Source organism: Microplitis demolitor, chromosome 4, assembly GCF_026212275.2.
Source record: "Microplitis demolitor isolate Queensland-Clemson2020A chromosome 4, iyMicDemo2.1a, whole genome shotgun sequence".
Classification (NCBI taxonomy): domain Eukaryota; kingdom Metazoa; phylum Arthropoda; class Insecta; order Hymenoptera; family Braconidae; genus Microplitis; species Microplitis demolitor.
This window is the reverse complement of record NC_068548.1, coordinates 708,640-727,008: the sequence shown is the minus strand read 5'-3', so window position 1 is coordinate 727,008 and position 18,369 is coordinate 708,640. Positions and strand designations below refer to the sequence as shown.

Genomic DNA, 18,369 nt, shown 5'->3' with positions numbered 1-18,369 from the left:
AAAAAAATAATTTATTTACAACAAAGAAAATTAATAAAAAAAATATGTTAAAATATATTCGTAATTTGATAACTGGCATTATATAGAATCCAACTTCTACTCTATTTCTTAAAAAAATATTTTCTATAAATTAAAAATTTACTCTTGGTCAAGACATTAAAAAAAGAAAAAAAAAATGACCATATATTGTCATAACCAAAAAAAATTAATATTAATTAACCGACATATGGGAACGCCGGGTAACCTACTGGTGACCCGAAGAACCCAGGGAATGCCGGTACCGTAGGTTGCACTGCTACCGTCGTAGTGACGTAGGTCGTAATCTCCGTGGGGACGACCCTAGTCGAGAACAGAGTCGTGTAGGCCGTTTTTGCCCCGAAGGTAAGTTTCAGGACCCGCGAGTCCGAAATGGTGGCCACCGTTTGAGTGACCAGTGGCGCCGTAGTGACGGTAAATTGCGGCTGCGGTGGATAGAGTGGGACCTGAGGCACCTGATGGGGAATCTGCTGGGGAATCTGGGGAATCTGTTGGATCGTCGGCGGAATCGGCGCTATCGTCGACGTACCGACTTCATATGACGTCCGCGGGACAGTACCGACCGGTCGGGATAAAGTAGAGAAGACTGTGTTGCCGTTACTGATCAGTGGGATCACGTGAGACTCGTAGAGGGTTTCCAGTACGACAACAGGACGCGACGTCGTTATAACCTGGGCCGCCTGGTTGAAGTAATTCAGCAGCGCGAGATGTTGGGCCGACTCTGGAAGCAACTGGGGCTCGGGTGAGGGCGAGGGCGCTTCGGGTTTAGTCCCACCGGAAGATTTCGCGGGAGATTTGAAAGCTTCGAGGTCTTGCTCGTTGGCGCTGGGACTTAGGACCCGTTTCGGAATGTCCTCGTCGTCGTTTTCGTCCTCGCCGAAGTCGAGTTCGAGATGAAGTTCACTTCCGGCTTCGTCGAGCTTTGAATTAAACTCATTGAGAGTTTTCGAGGGAATGAACTGATAGATTTCCGAGGGGGGGAGGGTCTTTATTGCCGTTACCATGCGCGCTATGTTGTAGGTTTGGACGAGGGTATGGCGGGTCGTGTTCCCGTTGGCCACTACCGGGAGCAAGTAAGTTTTGAGAAGGGTCTGGGTTGTGGTGAAGGTCTCGGTTAGGGTCTCGAGTGGAGGGGTCATTTGACCAGACTCCAAAGTTATTGCGGGCAGGGTCGCGATTGAGGAGTCCAGGGGTAGAGAGGACTCGTATGCTGCTGCGGTGTTGCCGAGAATGTTTTCGGTCAGGGGTTCAGTCGAGGTCGAAGTCGTCGAAGGATCCGCGGTGGCGAAGGATTTCTTCTGCGTTGATGTCACGGTTATGAATCGGGTGTTTTTCATGGTCCCAACCTGAAAAAATTTATTTTCTGTTAGTAGAAAATTTTTTTGAGTAAAATCAATGTGAGGGCTGAGTAGCTGACACGATTCCGAGTAAAATGAGTACCAACAAAGCTATGTTCTGATCAAGTCGCCGTTGATTGGTTAATGGCGGCCATGTTGGATTTTGGAGGGGGTAGGCAGGAATATGGTCTTGTGGGTACTCAAGTGAGAGGGAATTTGATGGAGAACTTGAATATGGAAAAAATTTTTGGATAAATAAATTTAGTTTTAATTACCTGGTATGTGTAGGGAGATTTGATGGTAGCAATTAGATAGTACATATCAGTCATGTCAGCAGGCGTAGAAATTTCGACGTTAATTGTCTCGGCTGGTATAATAGCTTCATTATCATTTTGATCATTTGCTGATACAGATCCTGGTGAATTAGCACTTCCTGATCCGGATGACGATGATACTTGTTCTGACTCACTGGAATCTAATTCCGCGTCTGAAATATTCTCATCGGTTTTTTTCGCAGCGACTGTTGGTTTCTCTTCCGCTAATGAAGACGATGTTATCACTGACGTTGTTGGTTCATTAGTGACTACACTCTCGTTAACTTTTTCCTCGTCTTCGACTTGCTTCCGTATTGCGACGCGTGCTTTGGGCGCGGGCTTGTATGCCCAGCGGCCTTGAGTACGGGGTAGCTTACTTTTGGGTAAAATAACTGGGGATTGGTCGGATTTTGATCGGTGAGGGAGCTTTCCTGATGATTGTTGAGATGTCGCTGGCCGAAAACTGGTACGACGACGTACTGGTGCTTCGGTTGTTGTTGTTGTTGATGTTGTTGTTGTTTGCGGACGGTTTCTAAATTTATAGAAATTTACATGAGTTGTCATTTTTTAGCTATAAAATTAGAAATCGAGATACTGGAAATCGATATATCGATTTATTGAACTTCGAGATATCGATATTGGTATGACAAAAAAAAATCAACCCTGAGCGAGATATCGATTCTAACAAAATCGATTTATCGATACGATATCTCGAACATGGATTCGATTTATCGATTTTAGTTATTTCGATACTTCGATTTATTAATTTTAATCGATTAATCGAAATTATTTCAATCGATTTATTGAATTTCGAGATATCGAAAAAATCGATAAATCAAAGTGTAGTCAATATCTCGATTTTGATCAATATCTCGATATATATCGATATCTCGATTTTGATCAATATCTCGATTATAATCGATGTATCGATTTTTAATCGATATCTCGATTTTATTCGATATATCGATTTTAAGGAGAATTTTCAAATTTTTGAAAAAAAAAAAAAAAAAATTACTTGTAATTAGGTCGTGATGTCGTCGGTCGATTTTTTTCATAGCTACGTCCTTGTGGAGTTCCTTCATAGCTGTCTTGATCATCAATTATTTTATTACGGTACTTAGGGCGTGGTGCGTGATTTGCTGAAGGTCTACGTGTGACTTTGACACTCGATCCTGCATTGAAAATAAATTTGAATTTATTTAAAATTCATCAAACTTCGTCTATCAAAAAAAAAAAAAAAAAAAAAAAAAAAAAAAAATTACCTGAAGGTGCGCTAAAAAGTTCTTCCAGCGGCAGAGAAGATTCACCAGGCATTGACGGCGTTGGTTCCAGCTGAGTTTTATATTTTCCATGAGCTGGTCCGATAGTTTTCAAAATTTTCTGGGCATTAGACGGACGAATTTTGAGCTCAGGAAGGGCTGGAGTTCCGGGTTTTATAATTCGCGATGTACTTTGTAACACTTGTGCATATTTTCCGTTAATGTAAGTACCGATTACTGAAGTTTCATGGACCGTCGTCAGTCCGTCCTTGACGATAGTCCCGCCTAGTTTCGTTACGAGACCCGTTGGATTTTCGCGTTCTTTTTTTGAGGTCGGTCGCGGTTTCGCTGAAGGTTTCGATGACGGTGACAAATTTATGACCTAAAAAAAAATTTTTTTTTTTTTACAGACTATCGATTTTATAAATCGATTAATTGTTAAAATCAATATATCGATACATAAAACGAGAAATCGATTTTGTTTTTTGAATCGTGCAGAATCTTACAAAAAATTATTTTTTCGATATATCGAAAATCAATATATCGATTAACAGTAGTTCAATATATCGATTCATAAAATTTCAAGATATCGATTTTTTTTAAAGAAAGATTACAATTTTTTTTTCTATCAATTTGTATTTAAGTTCGATGTATCGATTTATGATCAAATTCGATATATCGATAAATATATTTCGATATATCGATTTATAAAATTTCGAGATATCGATTTTTTTTAAAGAAAGATTACAATTTTTTTTTCTATTAATTTGTATTTAAGTTCGATGTATCGATTTATGATCAAATTCGATATATCGATAAATATATTTCGATATATCGATTTATAAAATTTCGAGATATCGATTTTTTTAAAAGAAAGATTACAATATTTTTTCAATTGATTTACATATAAGTTCGATGTATCGATTTATGACCAAGTTCGATATATCGATAGTCACAATTTCGATACATCGATTTTTTTTTTATTTAACAAAAATAAACGATGACTCAGAGCACCTTTGATGAAATGTCGTAATTTTATACTTTTTTACGGAAATAAAAAAAAAAGCGTGGGAAAAATAGCAATAATGGAAACAAAAACTAAAATAGTTAATGATTAAAGCATTATTTATAATAGATATACGGAGATATATATTTTCCAGGATAAGCTGGCATTGAAAAGCGAAAGGAGAAGATAGATGATGATGATGAGGTAGAGGTGCTTGTAAATTCTCTATATCAGATCTATCTACTCTACTCTCAACTCCTTTTAAACTTTAAGTCTTCGCTTATTTTCTCACAACTTATAACCTTCTTATATTTTTTTAATAGGCAACGTTCTGTAATTTTATTTACAAACCTACTTCTGTTACATTTTTAACTATAAGAACAATATAAATCATCATATCCTCATATATTTTTTTTAATAAATAGAGAATAACGGGGAAAAACGGACACCCCCCCCCTAACCAGATCATTACGAAATATTTACGGTAAATCCCCCACTCCCTTGTAACAAAATTTCATTAAAATTTAACATCTTTTAATAAAAACCATCTTACCCCGGCTTCTTCATACATACATATATATACTTCTTATGTAGAATTATAGAAAATTGAATTCCCTTTCAAATGAGTACCAACAAGCTATACTTATTTCTGATATTTTCCAAAATATATATATATAAATATATATCAAGTTCTTGAATTATCAAAAGTATATATGGCATGTGGGTACTCATTTTAAAGGGCATAAAATTCTCTTTAAAATGAGTACCAACACACCATATATTTCTTATATTTTTCAAAATATATGTATATTTAAATATATACCAAGTTTTTAAATTGTCAAAAATATATATGGCATGTGGGTACTCATTTTAAAGTACATCAAATTCTCTGTAATATGGGGTCCAAATTACCCCATATAAAAAATGTGCGACTTTAGTGACCTGCGCTGGGATCGAACCCACGACTGCGCTGTCCCTTAATTAAATAATTTAAAAATTACCTTGTAAGTTTCGTCAACAATCTCAGCGGGTTGTTTCGACAAAAAATCATACTCAGGCTCAGCTAAATTATTTTTCACAGCAGTCTCATCTTTAGCGCGCACTTGGACGACTGACGACAAAACCGGACTTTTAGTTGCCTTTAAAAAAATAAAAATACTGTAGTAAAAAATTTCTTTCATACAAAGAAAGTTCGTCTTAATTTTAAATTATTTATGTAAATAATTCAGTGGAAGATTAATTACATAATTACTTATTATTAAATGTAATAAAAAAAATCCATATTGTATTTTACGCAATAGATTTTTTTAAATCATTTCTTTATTTAGTAGAGTGATGACTGTTGGAAAAGGATTTATAAAGCGATTAGCGGTTAGCTGTTACACAATAAAACTGTATAAATCAATTATATGAAAGCGATCTAATCATTACTGCAATTATATATATGAATTCTATAATAGGAAAAAATATAAAGGAGTTTTAAATTTTAGGTTACGGTATCAAATTACCGGGAGTTATATATTTTAATAAATAATTATATAGAATTGAAGACTGTGGGATTAATCATCCGTCAAATTATTATATATATATATATATATTATGACTTCTTTTTCTCAGTTTGTCTTAATTTATGTAATTTAATGGGAGTTAATTATAAATATGGAGGCCGGGAAGTTGATTCGGCCGCCATTAATGCGCGTGGAATAGTTCGGGTATAATTTAAATGTATGACGGGTACATGATGTAATTATGGGATATTATTGACATGTTTAAGGAAATTTAAACTGTTTCAATTGAATTTAATTCGGAAATTGGAATTTGAAATTTAAATTACGGAAATTTTACACGAGAAGTTAAAAGTTAGAAAAAAATATGTTTTGACTAAATTTATGTAAAAATGTATAGAGAACTTTTTTGTAGGAAATTTTATTCTTTACAAATTTGTTTCTATACATTTTTGTTGTATCTTCGATAGTTTGCCCGGAATCTTCGATTGAACTTCCCAAGCCTAGAATCGGGGATAAATAACCGGGAAATTTTTTTAAAAATTTAAATCCAAATTCTGGCTAAACTATAAAAGATATGACAAAAATGTATGAGAACAAATTTCTAGGAAATTAAATTCTCTACAAATTTATCTCTATACATTTTTACCGTATCTTCAATAGTTTAGCCGTAAATCCACGCGGTAATTTAACCGCCTGGTTATTTTACCCGCGAAAATTTAAAAATTTTAAATGAAATAAAAAAAAAATACATACCTCAATTTTTGGTTCATTTTTCGATTGTACGCTTGAATTAACAATTACTTTAGTATTTTTAGATTTTTTGCTTTCTTCATTATTATTATTTTTGTGAATTTTACTTGGTTGTATGTCAACTATTTTTTTAGTAGTTGTCGGCTTTGTCGTGATTGGTGATGACGTAGTTTTTTTTTCACCTTCTAAAAATTTAAAATTCAAATTTAATTGATTAATTAATTAATTAACTAAGCAACAATTCTTTAAATCGAAAAATTCAAAAAATTTTCAATTTATTTTAATACAGAAGCGGGAAAAATTTTTTTTTCGTCAAAATAAAAAAAAATATTGTTTGGTTGATGAATGATTCATCGAGAAACCCTGACACATTTCGCAATAATAAATCCACGCACACACTCTCGGAGGCATTATTTATTTTCGTGGGTATAAAAATACCTTAAATTTTATTTTTATTGTCGATATCACTTTGACCCTCGGTGTTGTAAATCTATTGTTAAATATGATTACTTTTAAATAAATACCTACACAATATGATCATAAAGTGATACAGCAGTTTAAAACACGCCCTTTCAAGGTCAAAAAAATATATTATGTAATTATTTTTTATTTTAAAAAGTTAATAATTTACTTTCGAAACAGTATTTTTTAAATTTTATTGTTATCTGAATTATAATCAAGATTACTCGAAAACTAACGATTTTATCAAAAAAATTAATCAGTACTTTTTTATAGGAAATTAAATTTCCTATAAATTTTGTCTCTTTAAATTTTGTCGTATCTTTGATATTTAAGCTATAATTTGAATTTGAAGTCTTTGACCTCAAAATATAAGCCATATGTAGTCATATATGATCATATATCAATATTTATATCAGATATTGATCATATATGATCAGATAGTGGCCACATATAACCACATATGTCTATATATTAATCATATATGATAACATATGATCATATATTGGTCACATATGATCAGATAGTGGCCACATATGATCATATATTGATCATTCAGATCATAGAGGACCGTGAATCGGTCACGTATGATCATATGTTGGTCATATATGATCAGATATTGGCTACATATGATCATATGTGTTATACAAGTCATATATGATCATATATTGATTTCGGAGATCATAGATAACTATGATTTGGTCACATGTGATCATATATTGGTCACGTATGATCATATTTTGGTCATATATGATCAGATATTGGCCACACATGATCATATGTGTTATACAAGTCATATATGATCATATATTGATTTCACAGATCATAGATAACTATGATTTGGTCACATGTGATCATATATTGGTCACGTATGATCATATGTTGGTCATATATGATCAGATATTGGCTACATATGATCATATGTGTTACACAAGTCATATATGATCATATATTGATTTCACAGATCATAGATAACTATGATTTGGTCACATGTGATCACATATTGGTCACATATGATCAGATATTGACCACATATGGTAATTTGTGTTCATACGAATCATATATGATCATATATGATCATATATTGGTCACGCTGGTCATATATGGTCATAAATAAGTATTATTTGTTTCGGGAAATTAATAAATAAATAAATAAAATTATAATTACCAGCTGGTGCACTATTTGGACTAAACACCATAACAGTATTACCAATAGTCGTTGTAAAATCGAGAAAACCATAAACAGTTTGTGTTATTAAGTCATTTTTAATTGGCTGTACTGCCTCGGCTGGTTTTTCCACTACTTCAACTACATGATTATCACTATTTTTATTATCACTATCACTATTACTATTATTATTATTATTATTATTATTATTATTATTACTATTACTATTTGAACTAGAGGCCTTGTATACTTGACATAAAATTCCTGACACTGTAATTTAAAGTATTAATTACCGTTATTTTATATTTTTAATTGTACTTGGCATTGAAAGTATAATAACTTAATTAAATATACTTACCGCAGGTGAAAATAATAAATATCATATATTTTGACTTCATTTTTTTTTGTATATCAGTTTATCATTATCATTGAATTATAATCGATTGATTGAAAATTTTTCTGTAACAAAAAAAAAAATTATCTAAATTACATCATATTTAAATTTATCAATGGGGTATTATGGACATCTAATACTAGTGTCCCATATTACCCCCACTTGTCCCAATACTCCTTACAATAAAAAATTATTAATGGGGTAATATGGGCCACTAATTTTAGTGGTTCATTTTGACTCAATTTATACGATAAAAATGTATGGTGGGGTAATATGGGCCACTAATGTGTCCCGATTTGATCCTAGGTCCAAATCACCTCAAAAAAATTACAGGGTAATTTGGGCCACTAATATTTTTGTAACTCAATTTAATCTATGGGTCAAATTGTCTCAAAATTAAATAATGGGGCATTATGGGCCACTTATTATTAGTGGCCCAATTTCAACCCTTGGTCTCAAAACTCATTATCGGGCTAAAATGGGCCACAAAAAATTACCTCAAACAAAAAATCACTAACGGGCCAATATGGGTCACTTATTCCCCCACTACACGACCTCGTAAACCTAGACGACATTCCCGCCCCCACATGAAACTAATTATTTTTCTCATCTCGTCTCCAAAAAAAAAAAAAAAAAAAAAAAAAAAAAAACATAATTTACAATTATTATAAACAATATATTAAATATATGTGTCAATACCGTTAATAATTTATAATAATTGCTCGTCTTGACCCTGGCTATCGTGAGAATCATAAAATTACTTATTCACGACAGTATAATATATTTATTATTATTATTATTATTATTATTATTAACAGTTAATAATTAATTAATTAACAAATAGACGACAAGTAAATAAATAAAAATAATAATAATTATTTCAACTTGAGTAATTGTAAAGAATCAAGTTAATTATTTAAATAAATAAAGTAAAAAAATAATTATGAAAGTATTTATTATTTTGTTATTCTATTGATGAGTTTGTATGCAAATATATACTGTATATATGTGGTATATGTATGTATGAGTTTATTTACAATAATGTTATGTGAATAATAGACAAGAGATTGGCATTAAATTGCTCGGAGCTGAATAAGATCACAAGCGATGAAACACTAGCGCAAATATGAGCTCAGGTATGAGTATGAGCATGAGTTTAAGTCATGAGTAAGTAAACTTATTGAGTGAGTTAAATATATGCCTTTCACTCGCGTATTTTATCTCACGATATTGCAACAGATTTTAGTTCCTTTTAACTTTAAATGTTATGTTTTATTTTTAAAAAAATTATTTTTCAAAAAAATAATTATTTGGAGTAATATTAATACTAATGATAGTATTGAAAATTTTTTTTTATTATTTGTATTTTATTAGCGGAAGAGAAAATAACGATTTAACGATTTCTAATTTTCTACTTATGTTACTTTGCTATTAATTTTTATTTTTAGTCAAATATATATAAAGTATTGAGATTTTATTCAAAATTATTATGCAATTTTGAATAATAGGTTGTCTGGGGCTTGAAGTATCATTTTTTTTAAAAATTTCATTATAATTGAATATCTCTTATCTAAAACCATCTTACCCCGCTTTTTCATGTATACATATTTATATTTGTTCTATGTAGATTTATAGGAAATTAAATTCCCTTTCAAATGAGTACCAACAAGCCATATTTATTTTTCATATTTTTGAAAATATATATATATATATATATATATATATAAATATATGTCAAGTTTTTGAATCATCAAAAATATATGACATATTGGTATTCATTTTAAAGGGCATGAAATTCTCTATCATTTTACGTACTCAAATATATTTACATATATATACATATAAATATATATATATATATATACATATATATTTATATTTATATATTTATATGAATTGATAAAATGATAGAGAATTTCATGCCCTTAAAAATGAGTACCAACATGTCATATTTATTTATGTTATTTTTCAAAATTTATATGTATATATAAATATATAAGAATATATCGTTATCATATTATTAAAAATAAATATGGCTTGTTGGTACTCATTTTAAAGGGCATGAAATTCTCTATCACTTTACTTAGTCATATATCTATATATATAAAATATATATTAGCAAAATGGGGTAAGATGATCTTTTTATATAACAAAAAATGTTTACATATATTTATATTCCTTAAGTGATTAGTAAGCATGAGACACATAAGGACATGTATAATATAATATATAAGAAGAGTTTTTTAAGAATTCAAGATTATAATCACTCATGTTTTATTCATAAGCCAAAGGTTGTCGTACCTTTTATTAATTCACCATTTTCAAAGCCAATGATACAAATAATAAAAATACACCGCGCAATAAATAATAATCCGTTATCACTAATGCGCATGTTAATTAAACATAATGAAAAATTTTAAATAAATATCATCCGAGCTAAGAAACATTTTACTTTTAAAATTGAATAAAAAAGTCGTTTTGTCAAACTAATGGACAAATAACATAAATTTTAAATTTTTGAATAGAAGGCGGGAAAATAATCTAAATTGTCTTTTTTTAAAAATAAATTACTAATAAGAGTTCTAAGAAAAATTTGACTATAAATTAACGTTAGTTAAAAAAAATTAACAAAACACGGACCTTGTGTTTTCTCATACATTTATATACCTATATATATTTCAAACCCGGCTAATTTATTCACGACTTTTTTTCAGAGCCCGCTTACTCCTACACGACATTCCTTAAAATTTTTTTTTTTTGTATCTTCATCTTGGTGTTGTCCTTCGAAAGTTTTTCTTTGACTTTTTTTTTTATTTTTCATCTCGATCCTGTGGAATCTTTTGTGCGAAGTGAAGATTCATCCTCGCGTATCCTTGCAATTTTTATTTAGACATGAGGTCAAAGCTCGCGTTTTTATGTTTGTTTTGGTGGAATAAATTAATTAATTTATTTTTTTCTTTATTATATTTATTTAAATATAATTATCTTATATTGCATTATTAATAATAAATATGACGGCATTAAATAAATATATGAAAAAAAAAAAAAAAAAAATTTACGGGTTTTTTTATAATTAATTAATTAAATAAGTAATTATATATTTTATTATGAATCTGTTATTTCCGCGTTGATTTTTTTAAATTAGATAGATCGATTAAATCGATTTCGATAAATCGATCAGGTGTAAATTCGATTTTTTTAAATTTTCAATTTGAAATGGTTAAATTTTTAAAAAATATCGTAATTTTCATATTTTTTCATATTGATTAGATGATAATCGATATATCGATTCGATTAATCGATATAAATTGATTATCTTCGATTTATAATTTTTTAATTAAAATTGTTGAATTGAAATTTTATTAAATCGATTTAATAAATCGATTCAGTAAATCGACTAATCGATTCAGTAAATCGACTAATCGATTCAGTAAATCGACTAATCGATTCAGTAAATCAACTAATCGATTATAGTCGATCAAAAAAATTTTATATTTAGATTGATGCATATGAATTTTATTTAATCGATTAAGGTAAATCGATATATCGATTCAGATAATCGATGAATCGATTTGGCTAATCGATATAATCGATTATATTCGATTAAAAAAATTTATATTTAAATATATATACAGAGTGAAATTTTATGAAATCAATGTATCGATTCAGATAATCGATGTATCGATTCAGATAATCGATGAATCGATTTAGCTAATCGATATAATCGATTATGTTTGATTAAAAAAATTTATATTTAAATATATATACAGATTGAAATTTTATTAAATCGATGTATCGATTCAAATAATCGATGAATCGATTTAGCTAATCGATATAATCGATTATGTTCGATTAACAAAATTTATATTTAAATATACATACAGAGTGAAATTTTATGAAATCGATGTATCGATTCAGATAATCGATGTATCGATTTAGATAATCGATATATCGATTATGGATACTCCAAATAATATGAACATATATATAATTTGAAATATTATCTATGAATATCTAAAGTAAATAAATAAAAATAATTATCGTAAAATATTTAATCGATATTGATCAATCAATACTTTACACATAAATTGCAAATGACTTTGGTATTTATTACTAAATATCATAATATGGGGATAATAATATCAAGTTAGTAAACATACATTTTATATATATGTAATAGATAAATATAAGTGTATCAAACACGTGAGGCCTTGATTCGTAGTCTCTTGATCTCCGTCATTGATCATACATTTAAAAAAAAAAAAAAAAAAAAAAACTACATAAATAAATTATCCATAGTGTGTACGCACGTGTTACACACACCGTATATTTACCGAGGAACTATAGCTGGGGCTAGTAACCGTTGGCACGTGACAATTTGTTAGAAAGTAAAAACTCGCCCGTTCGATTCAAAATAATAATAATAATAATAATGATAATGATTATAACAGTAACAATAATTATAATGTAATAATAAATTTAGCAATAATCCAGAGAGCCGTGTCAAGTATTTTAAAATGTCTGCAGTAAATACGGTTCAATTGCAGACACTAACAAACATACCGTTGCCGCTCGTGTAAATCGATAATATTTCTCAATAAACTTTTTTTTTTTTTTTTTTTTTTTTTATTTATTTATTGTATCGTTAAATTTGAAATAGAGTAGTGAGTGTTATTTAATTGCGTTACGCATGATTTAATACACGTGATTTTCTTTCCTTCTTTCTTCTCAAGGACTAAAAGTTAATATGTATATGTATATATATATATATATATTTTATATGATAATGTGTAATAAATACCGTATTTAAGAAGTTGTCTACTTAATGTCATTTCTCTAGGTCTTTATTTTTATTGTTATTATTATAGATTGGCCTTAAATTAAATTTATAGATCGATTATTGCTATTGCTATTGTGAATAAAGTTTTTTTTTTATTTTAATTGATGGATTTTTTAAATGAATTTTATTTTTTTTAATACAGAAGAATTTTAAAAATTAAATTTTAGATCTTCGATGTATCGATTGATCGATTTGATAAAATTGTGATAAATTGATTTGAATAAAAATGAATTTTTCAAGACAAATATTGTAAAATCGATTTAAATCGATATATCGATTTGACGAATCGATATATCGATTTAATAAAATTTCAGTCCATTAACTTCAGTATGAAAATTTTTTAATCGAGCATAATCGATTTATATCGATTAGCTAAATCGATGTATCGATTTAATTAAAATTCGATATATCGATTTAATTACAATGATTATTAGTTTAAAATTTTTTATTCATTCGATTGATTTATGAAATCGATCATAATTGATTTATATCGATTAGCTAAATCGATGTATCGATTTAACGAAAATTTGATATATCGATTTAATTACAATTAATATTATTTTAAAATTTTTTATCCATTCTATTGATTTATGAAATCGATCATAATCGATTTATATCGATTAGACAAATCGATCTATCGATTTAATGAAAATTTCATACATCGATTCTTTTACACTAAATACTATTTTAAAAATTTATATTTGTTTTATTGATTTATCAAATTGACCATAATCGATTTATATCGATTAGAGAAATCGATGTATCGATTCAGTGGAAATACAATAAATCGATTAAATTACAATAAACTGGATTTTTTTTAAAATATTTATTCGTAATTTTATAAATCGAATAAATCGATTCATATCGATTAGCCAAATCGATGTATCGATTTAATGAAAATTCCATATATCGATTCAATTACACCAAATAATATTTGAATTTCTTCATTCATCCTATTGATTTATCAAATCGACCATAATCGATTTAAAAAATCGATTAAATCGATTTTTCAAAAATTTTTTTTTTTTGCAATTAAATTTTTTATCTAATTTAATTACATATTTATAAGATTAAGTAATTGATTATTATTCTAAATTAATCTTATATATTTTTTTCGTGTGACGAAATATATATATATATATATATATATATTAACTTTCACTTATTCATTGTTTTGAATTGTAACAATGCCAATTAATGTATAAAATAATGTTATTTAATATTATATTGAAATACTTTTTTTTCCTCTTTAAGAAATTTTAATAAAGAAATAAAATAAATTAGTTAATAATTAAATCGAAAGTTTGTCGACTAGAAAAAAAAAAAAACGTCAAGCTCTGAATTATAGAACAGGAAGACGGTGCAAGTTGTAACCAAAAGACGAGGAAAGTAATTTAAAGCAAGCAAAAAAAAAACGGTATGCAATGTAAGAATGTAAGTATTTACACACCCAATATGAGCAAACGAGTTTTTCATTTTTTTTTTTTTTTTTTTTTATTTTTTATTTTTCCTGTGCCTATACCTGTAAAGTACGTGAATTTAATTTATAAAATGTCTCGGAGCTCTAAGCCGATCTGAGCTGAGTGGGTATACCTCAACTCGGCTCGGTAATACGGTAAGAAGGTAAGAAGGTAAGAAGGTAAGAAGGTATATAAGAAGGCAAAATGCTAAGTACTGTTTGCGCTGGTGAGGAAATAACACTCGCGAATGTAAGAGGTTGTAAGCAGTTAATTTAACAAGAAAATAAAATAATTATAATGATAAAAATTCAATAAAAACAAACAAATAATTAAAGAAAAAAAATAAAATATGTAATGATTATAATAATTTTTTTAAAAATATAATATAACTTCCGTATATATATTATAGTTATTATATTTATGCATTAATTGTATCTTGTTAAAATAATTAAGTAATTAGTAGACTTTTTTTCCAAGGAAAGTAGGATATTAATGAATTTATCGATTTAAAAGTCCATTAATCGATTAATCGATTAAAATCTCGATTCATCGATTTAGTAATTGATTTATTGATTAAGAATTCAATGTCGTGATGAGAAAATCAATTAATTGATTAAGAAGTCGATTAATCGATTAAGTAATCGAGGCATCGGTTTGACAATCGATTCATTGATTTAGAAATCAATTTATCGATTAAGACACCGATTAATTGATTAATAGGTCGATTAGTTGAGTAATCGATTGAGAAGTATATTAATTGATTAGAGTCGATGTATCGATTTAAAAATCGATTTATCGATTTAAAAATCAAAATATTGATTCAAAAATCGATTTATCGATTTAAAGCTCAATGTATCGATTCGAAAATCAAGATATTGATTCAAAAATCGATATATTGATTGAAAATCGATATAATGATTCAAAAATCGATTATTGATTCTAAAATTGATTTATCGATTTAAAGCTCAATGTACCGATTCAAAAATCAAGATATTGATTCAAAAATCGATATATTGATTGAAAATCGATACATTGATTCAAAAATCGATTATTGATTCAAAAATCGACATATCGACTCAAAAATCGATTATTGATTCAAAAATCGAGATATTGATTCGAATATCAATATATCGACTCAAAAATTGATGTATTGATTAAAAAATCGATATGTTGATTGAAAATCGATATATTGATTGAAAATCGATACATTGATTCAAAAATCGATTATCGATTCAAAAATCGAGATAATGATTCAAATATCAATATATCGACTCAAAAATTGATGAATTGATTCAAAAATCGAGATATTGATTCAAAAATCGATTATCGATTCCAAAATCGACTTTAAGATTCGAACTGCAGACTTTAATTGCAAAATCGTAACTAGTAAGTTTAAACAAAGCAAACTATTTACTCAGAGCATTATTATATATAATTATAAATATACACAAATATTAACTCTCCTCAAAGTATCTGATTCAAAAGTTAATAAAATAATTAAAAAAATAAAAATGAATTATTAAATAATGTAACAGAGATTACAATCTTACATTACAACGCACCCACGTAATTTAAAATCATGTGTACATCATACATTATATTTTTTTTCTAATTCTTTCTAAGGAAGCTAGCTCGTACCTACTCACATACATACAATTATTAAATACTCATATATATTTTTCATATATATATATATATATATATAAAAAGTTGTAGCGCAGTCAGGCACGCGTGATCTTTCCCATAGAAGTAAAATATCCTCATATTCTATCTCTATAATAACAATAATATACCATTCGCACAGCTTTCCAATCATACATTAGACACACATACATTTTATAATTATATATTTATATGTATATATGTACTATTATTGTTATTTCTTTGTAATAAAAAAAAAATGTTACCGTAAAACGACAAATTTTGAAAATAATTCATAAGAAAGTGAAATTAATTATTTTTTTCCCATTTAAATATAAATAATAGACAATTTTATAAAAAATAAAAGTTTATTCACATTATTTATGTTTATGTTTATGTTTATGTACGTGAGAACATGACCGTAAAAGGTTAAAAAAATTTATTAATTGCGGTCTTGAGATTTTTTTTTTCCTTTGAGGGCATGGAAATTTTATTAATGGAAGATTATTATTATTATTATCATTATGGTAATAATAATATTGGTTGTAATGACGGATTATTGTTGCGCATGTATACTTGTTGTCATATATTTATTGAAATATATGAGGTGTAAATTAGAATTTGAAGTGAACATTGTAAAGATTTTTGCGGTTTTTCTAAACTTTGAATTTGGAAGAGGATTTCTGGGTTAATGGTTAGACATACGAAAAAAATTAATCAGTACTTTTTTGTAGGGAATTCAATTTACTATAAAAAAGATTTCTTATGATTTTTTTGTAAATTCGATATTTCAATAGTTACATTGATTTTAAATTAATTGTAATGAAATTTTTGTTCAAAATGACAATTGCCGGTTTTTCTAATTTTGGAACACGATTTCTGGGTTAATGGTTAGAGATACAAAAAAAATTAATCAGTACTTTTTTGTAGAAAATTAAATTTCCTACAAAAAAGAATTCTTATAATTTTTCTCTAAATTTAATATTTTAATAGATATCTTAATTAAAAGTTAACTCGAATAAAATTTTTATCAAAAATAACGAAATTCCGGTTTTTTGAAATTTGGAATACAATTTCTGAGTTAATGGTTTGAAATACAAAAAAATCAATTGATACTTTTTTGTAGAGAACTAAATTTCCTACAAAAAAGATTTCTTATGATTTTTCTGTAAACTCGATAGTTTAATAGATATATCGATTTGAATAAATTGGTAAAAAAATTATAGCTTAAATAAAACAATAATTAATTATTTTAATATTTTAATTAAAAAAAAAAATATATAAATAATTTTTAAAAGAAAATTTATTAACGTAAAAGTCTTCCTTATATTTTTTTTTCTGGATCACGACCTACAAAGTTATCTCAACGACTTTCTCGATTTAACTGAAGTAAGACTCTCGATTTAATTTTATTTATGAATTTCTTTACATATAATAATAATAATTACATATATTTATATACATCCTCAATTTTTATCAAATATAAACTAACAAAATACCAAATTTTCGAAACTATCAAAATTAAAATTTTCAAAAATTTTTAACTTCCCTATAAAAATCGGCAAAAAATTAAAAAAAAAAAAATTCAAAATTTCAAACTTACCGCCAAAAAAAATTTAAAAACTTCCGTAAAAATTTTTTTCAATTCACGATATGAAGATAAAAAATTTCAAAATAAAACACAAAAAAAAAAATTAAATTAATAAAAAATCACAAAAAAAAAATTAACAGCACTCTATTACATTCCACGTTAGTTGTCTCGACGTTGACTGGAGTGACTGTAAAATAACGTTAAGCTATAAAAGAATCTAAAGAGTCAAGAAGAGAGAGAAAACTCGAGAAGAGAGTTCTCCCTCTTAGATCCTCCAGCTCTACAACTGGAGGTAACTTGTCAGTGAAATGAAATGAATAAAAAGGTGAGCAAAGCACTGTAGTATTTGCTTATTGACATTCTCTAACAGTCAACTCTTTAAGTATTGTCTAGTCTATATACATGAGTAACAAACACTATTTAAACTGAATAAGTTTAAGCAGTAACGCTAAAGTCTGTTCAATTCCTACACCCGATTACCGATCGCAAACTCTCATTGCTTTCACTTATTCAGTTTCTGTGCACTTGTTATACTGTAATAGTAAACATGCGAGTACTGGTAATTTAATTTAAAAAGACGACAAATAAAAAAAAAAATAAATTTTG

At 27.8% G+C, this 18,369-nt stretch overlaps 1 protein-coding gene across 1 annotated transcript; it reads right to left on the bottom strand.

Annotated features, from left to right (window-relative positions):
- Positions 1-66: 66 nt before the first annotated feature.
- On the bottom strand, positions 67-17,920 carry LOC103574649 (mucin-17). The gene is made up of 9 exons (XM_008554148.2): positions 17,776-17,920; positions 8,196-8,296; positions 7,838-8,107; positions 6,214-6,395; positions 4,954-5,091; positions 2,950-3,328; positions 2,703-2,859; positions 1,649-2,219; positions 67-1,382 (listed from the first exon to the last, which is right to left on the bottom strand). The coding sequence occupies exons 2-9, from the start codon at positions 8,233-8,235 to the stop codon at positions 216-218; spliced, it is 2,904 nt and encodes a 967-aa protein (XP_008552370.2). The 5' UTR covers positions 8,236-8,296; positions 17,776-17,920; the 3' UTR covers positions 67-215.
- Between the last annotated feature and the right edge of the window lie 449 nt (positions 17,921-18,369).

Excerpts from the sequence above, each read along its gene's own strand:
- LOC103574649 (XM_008554148.2), bottom strand. The coding sequence starts at position 8,235 with ATGAAGTCAAAATATATGATATTTATTATTTTCACCTGCG. Across the intron at positions 2,860-2,949 it reads ACTTTTTAGCGCACCTTCAG|GATCGAGTGTCAAAGTCACA; the intron begins GTAATTTTTTTT and ends TTTTCAATGCAG. Across the intron at positions 2,220-2,702 it reads ACATCACGACCTAATTACAA|AAACCGTCCGCAAACAACAA; the intron begins GTAATTTTTTTT and ends CTATAAATTTAG.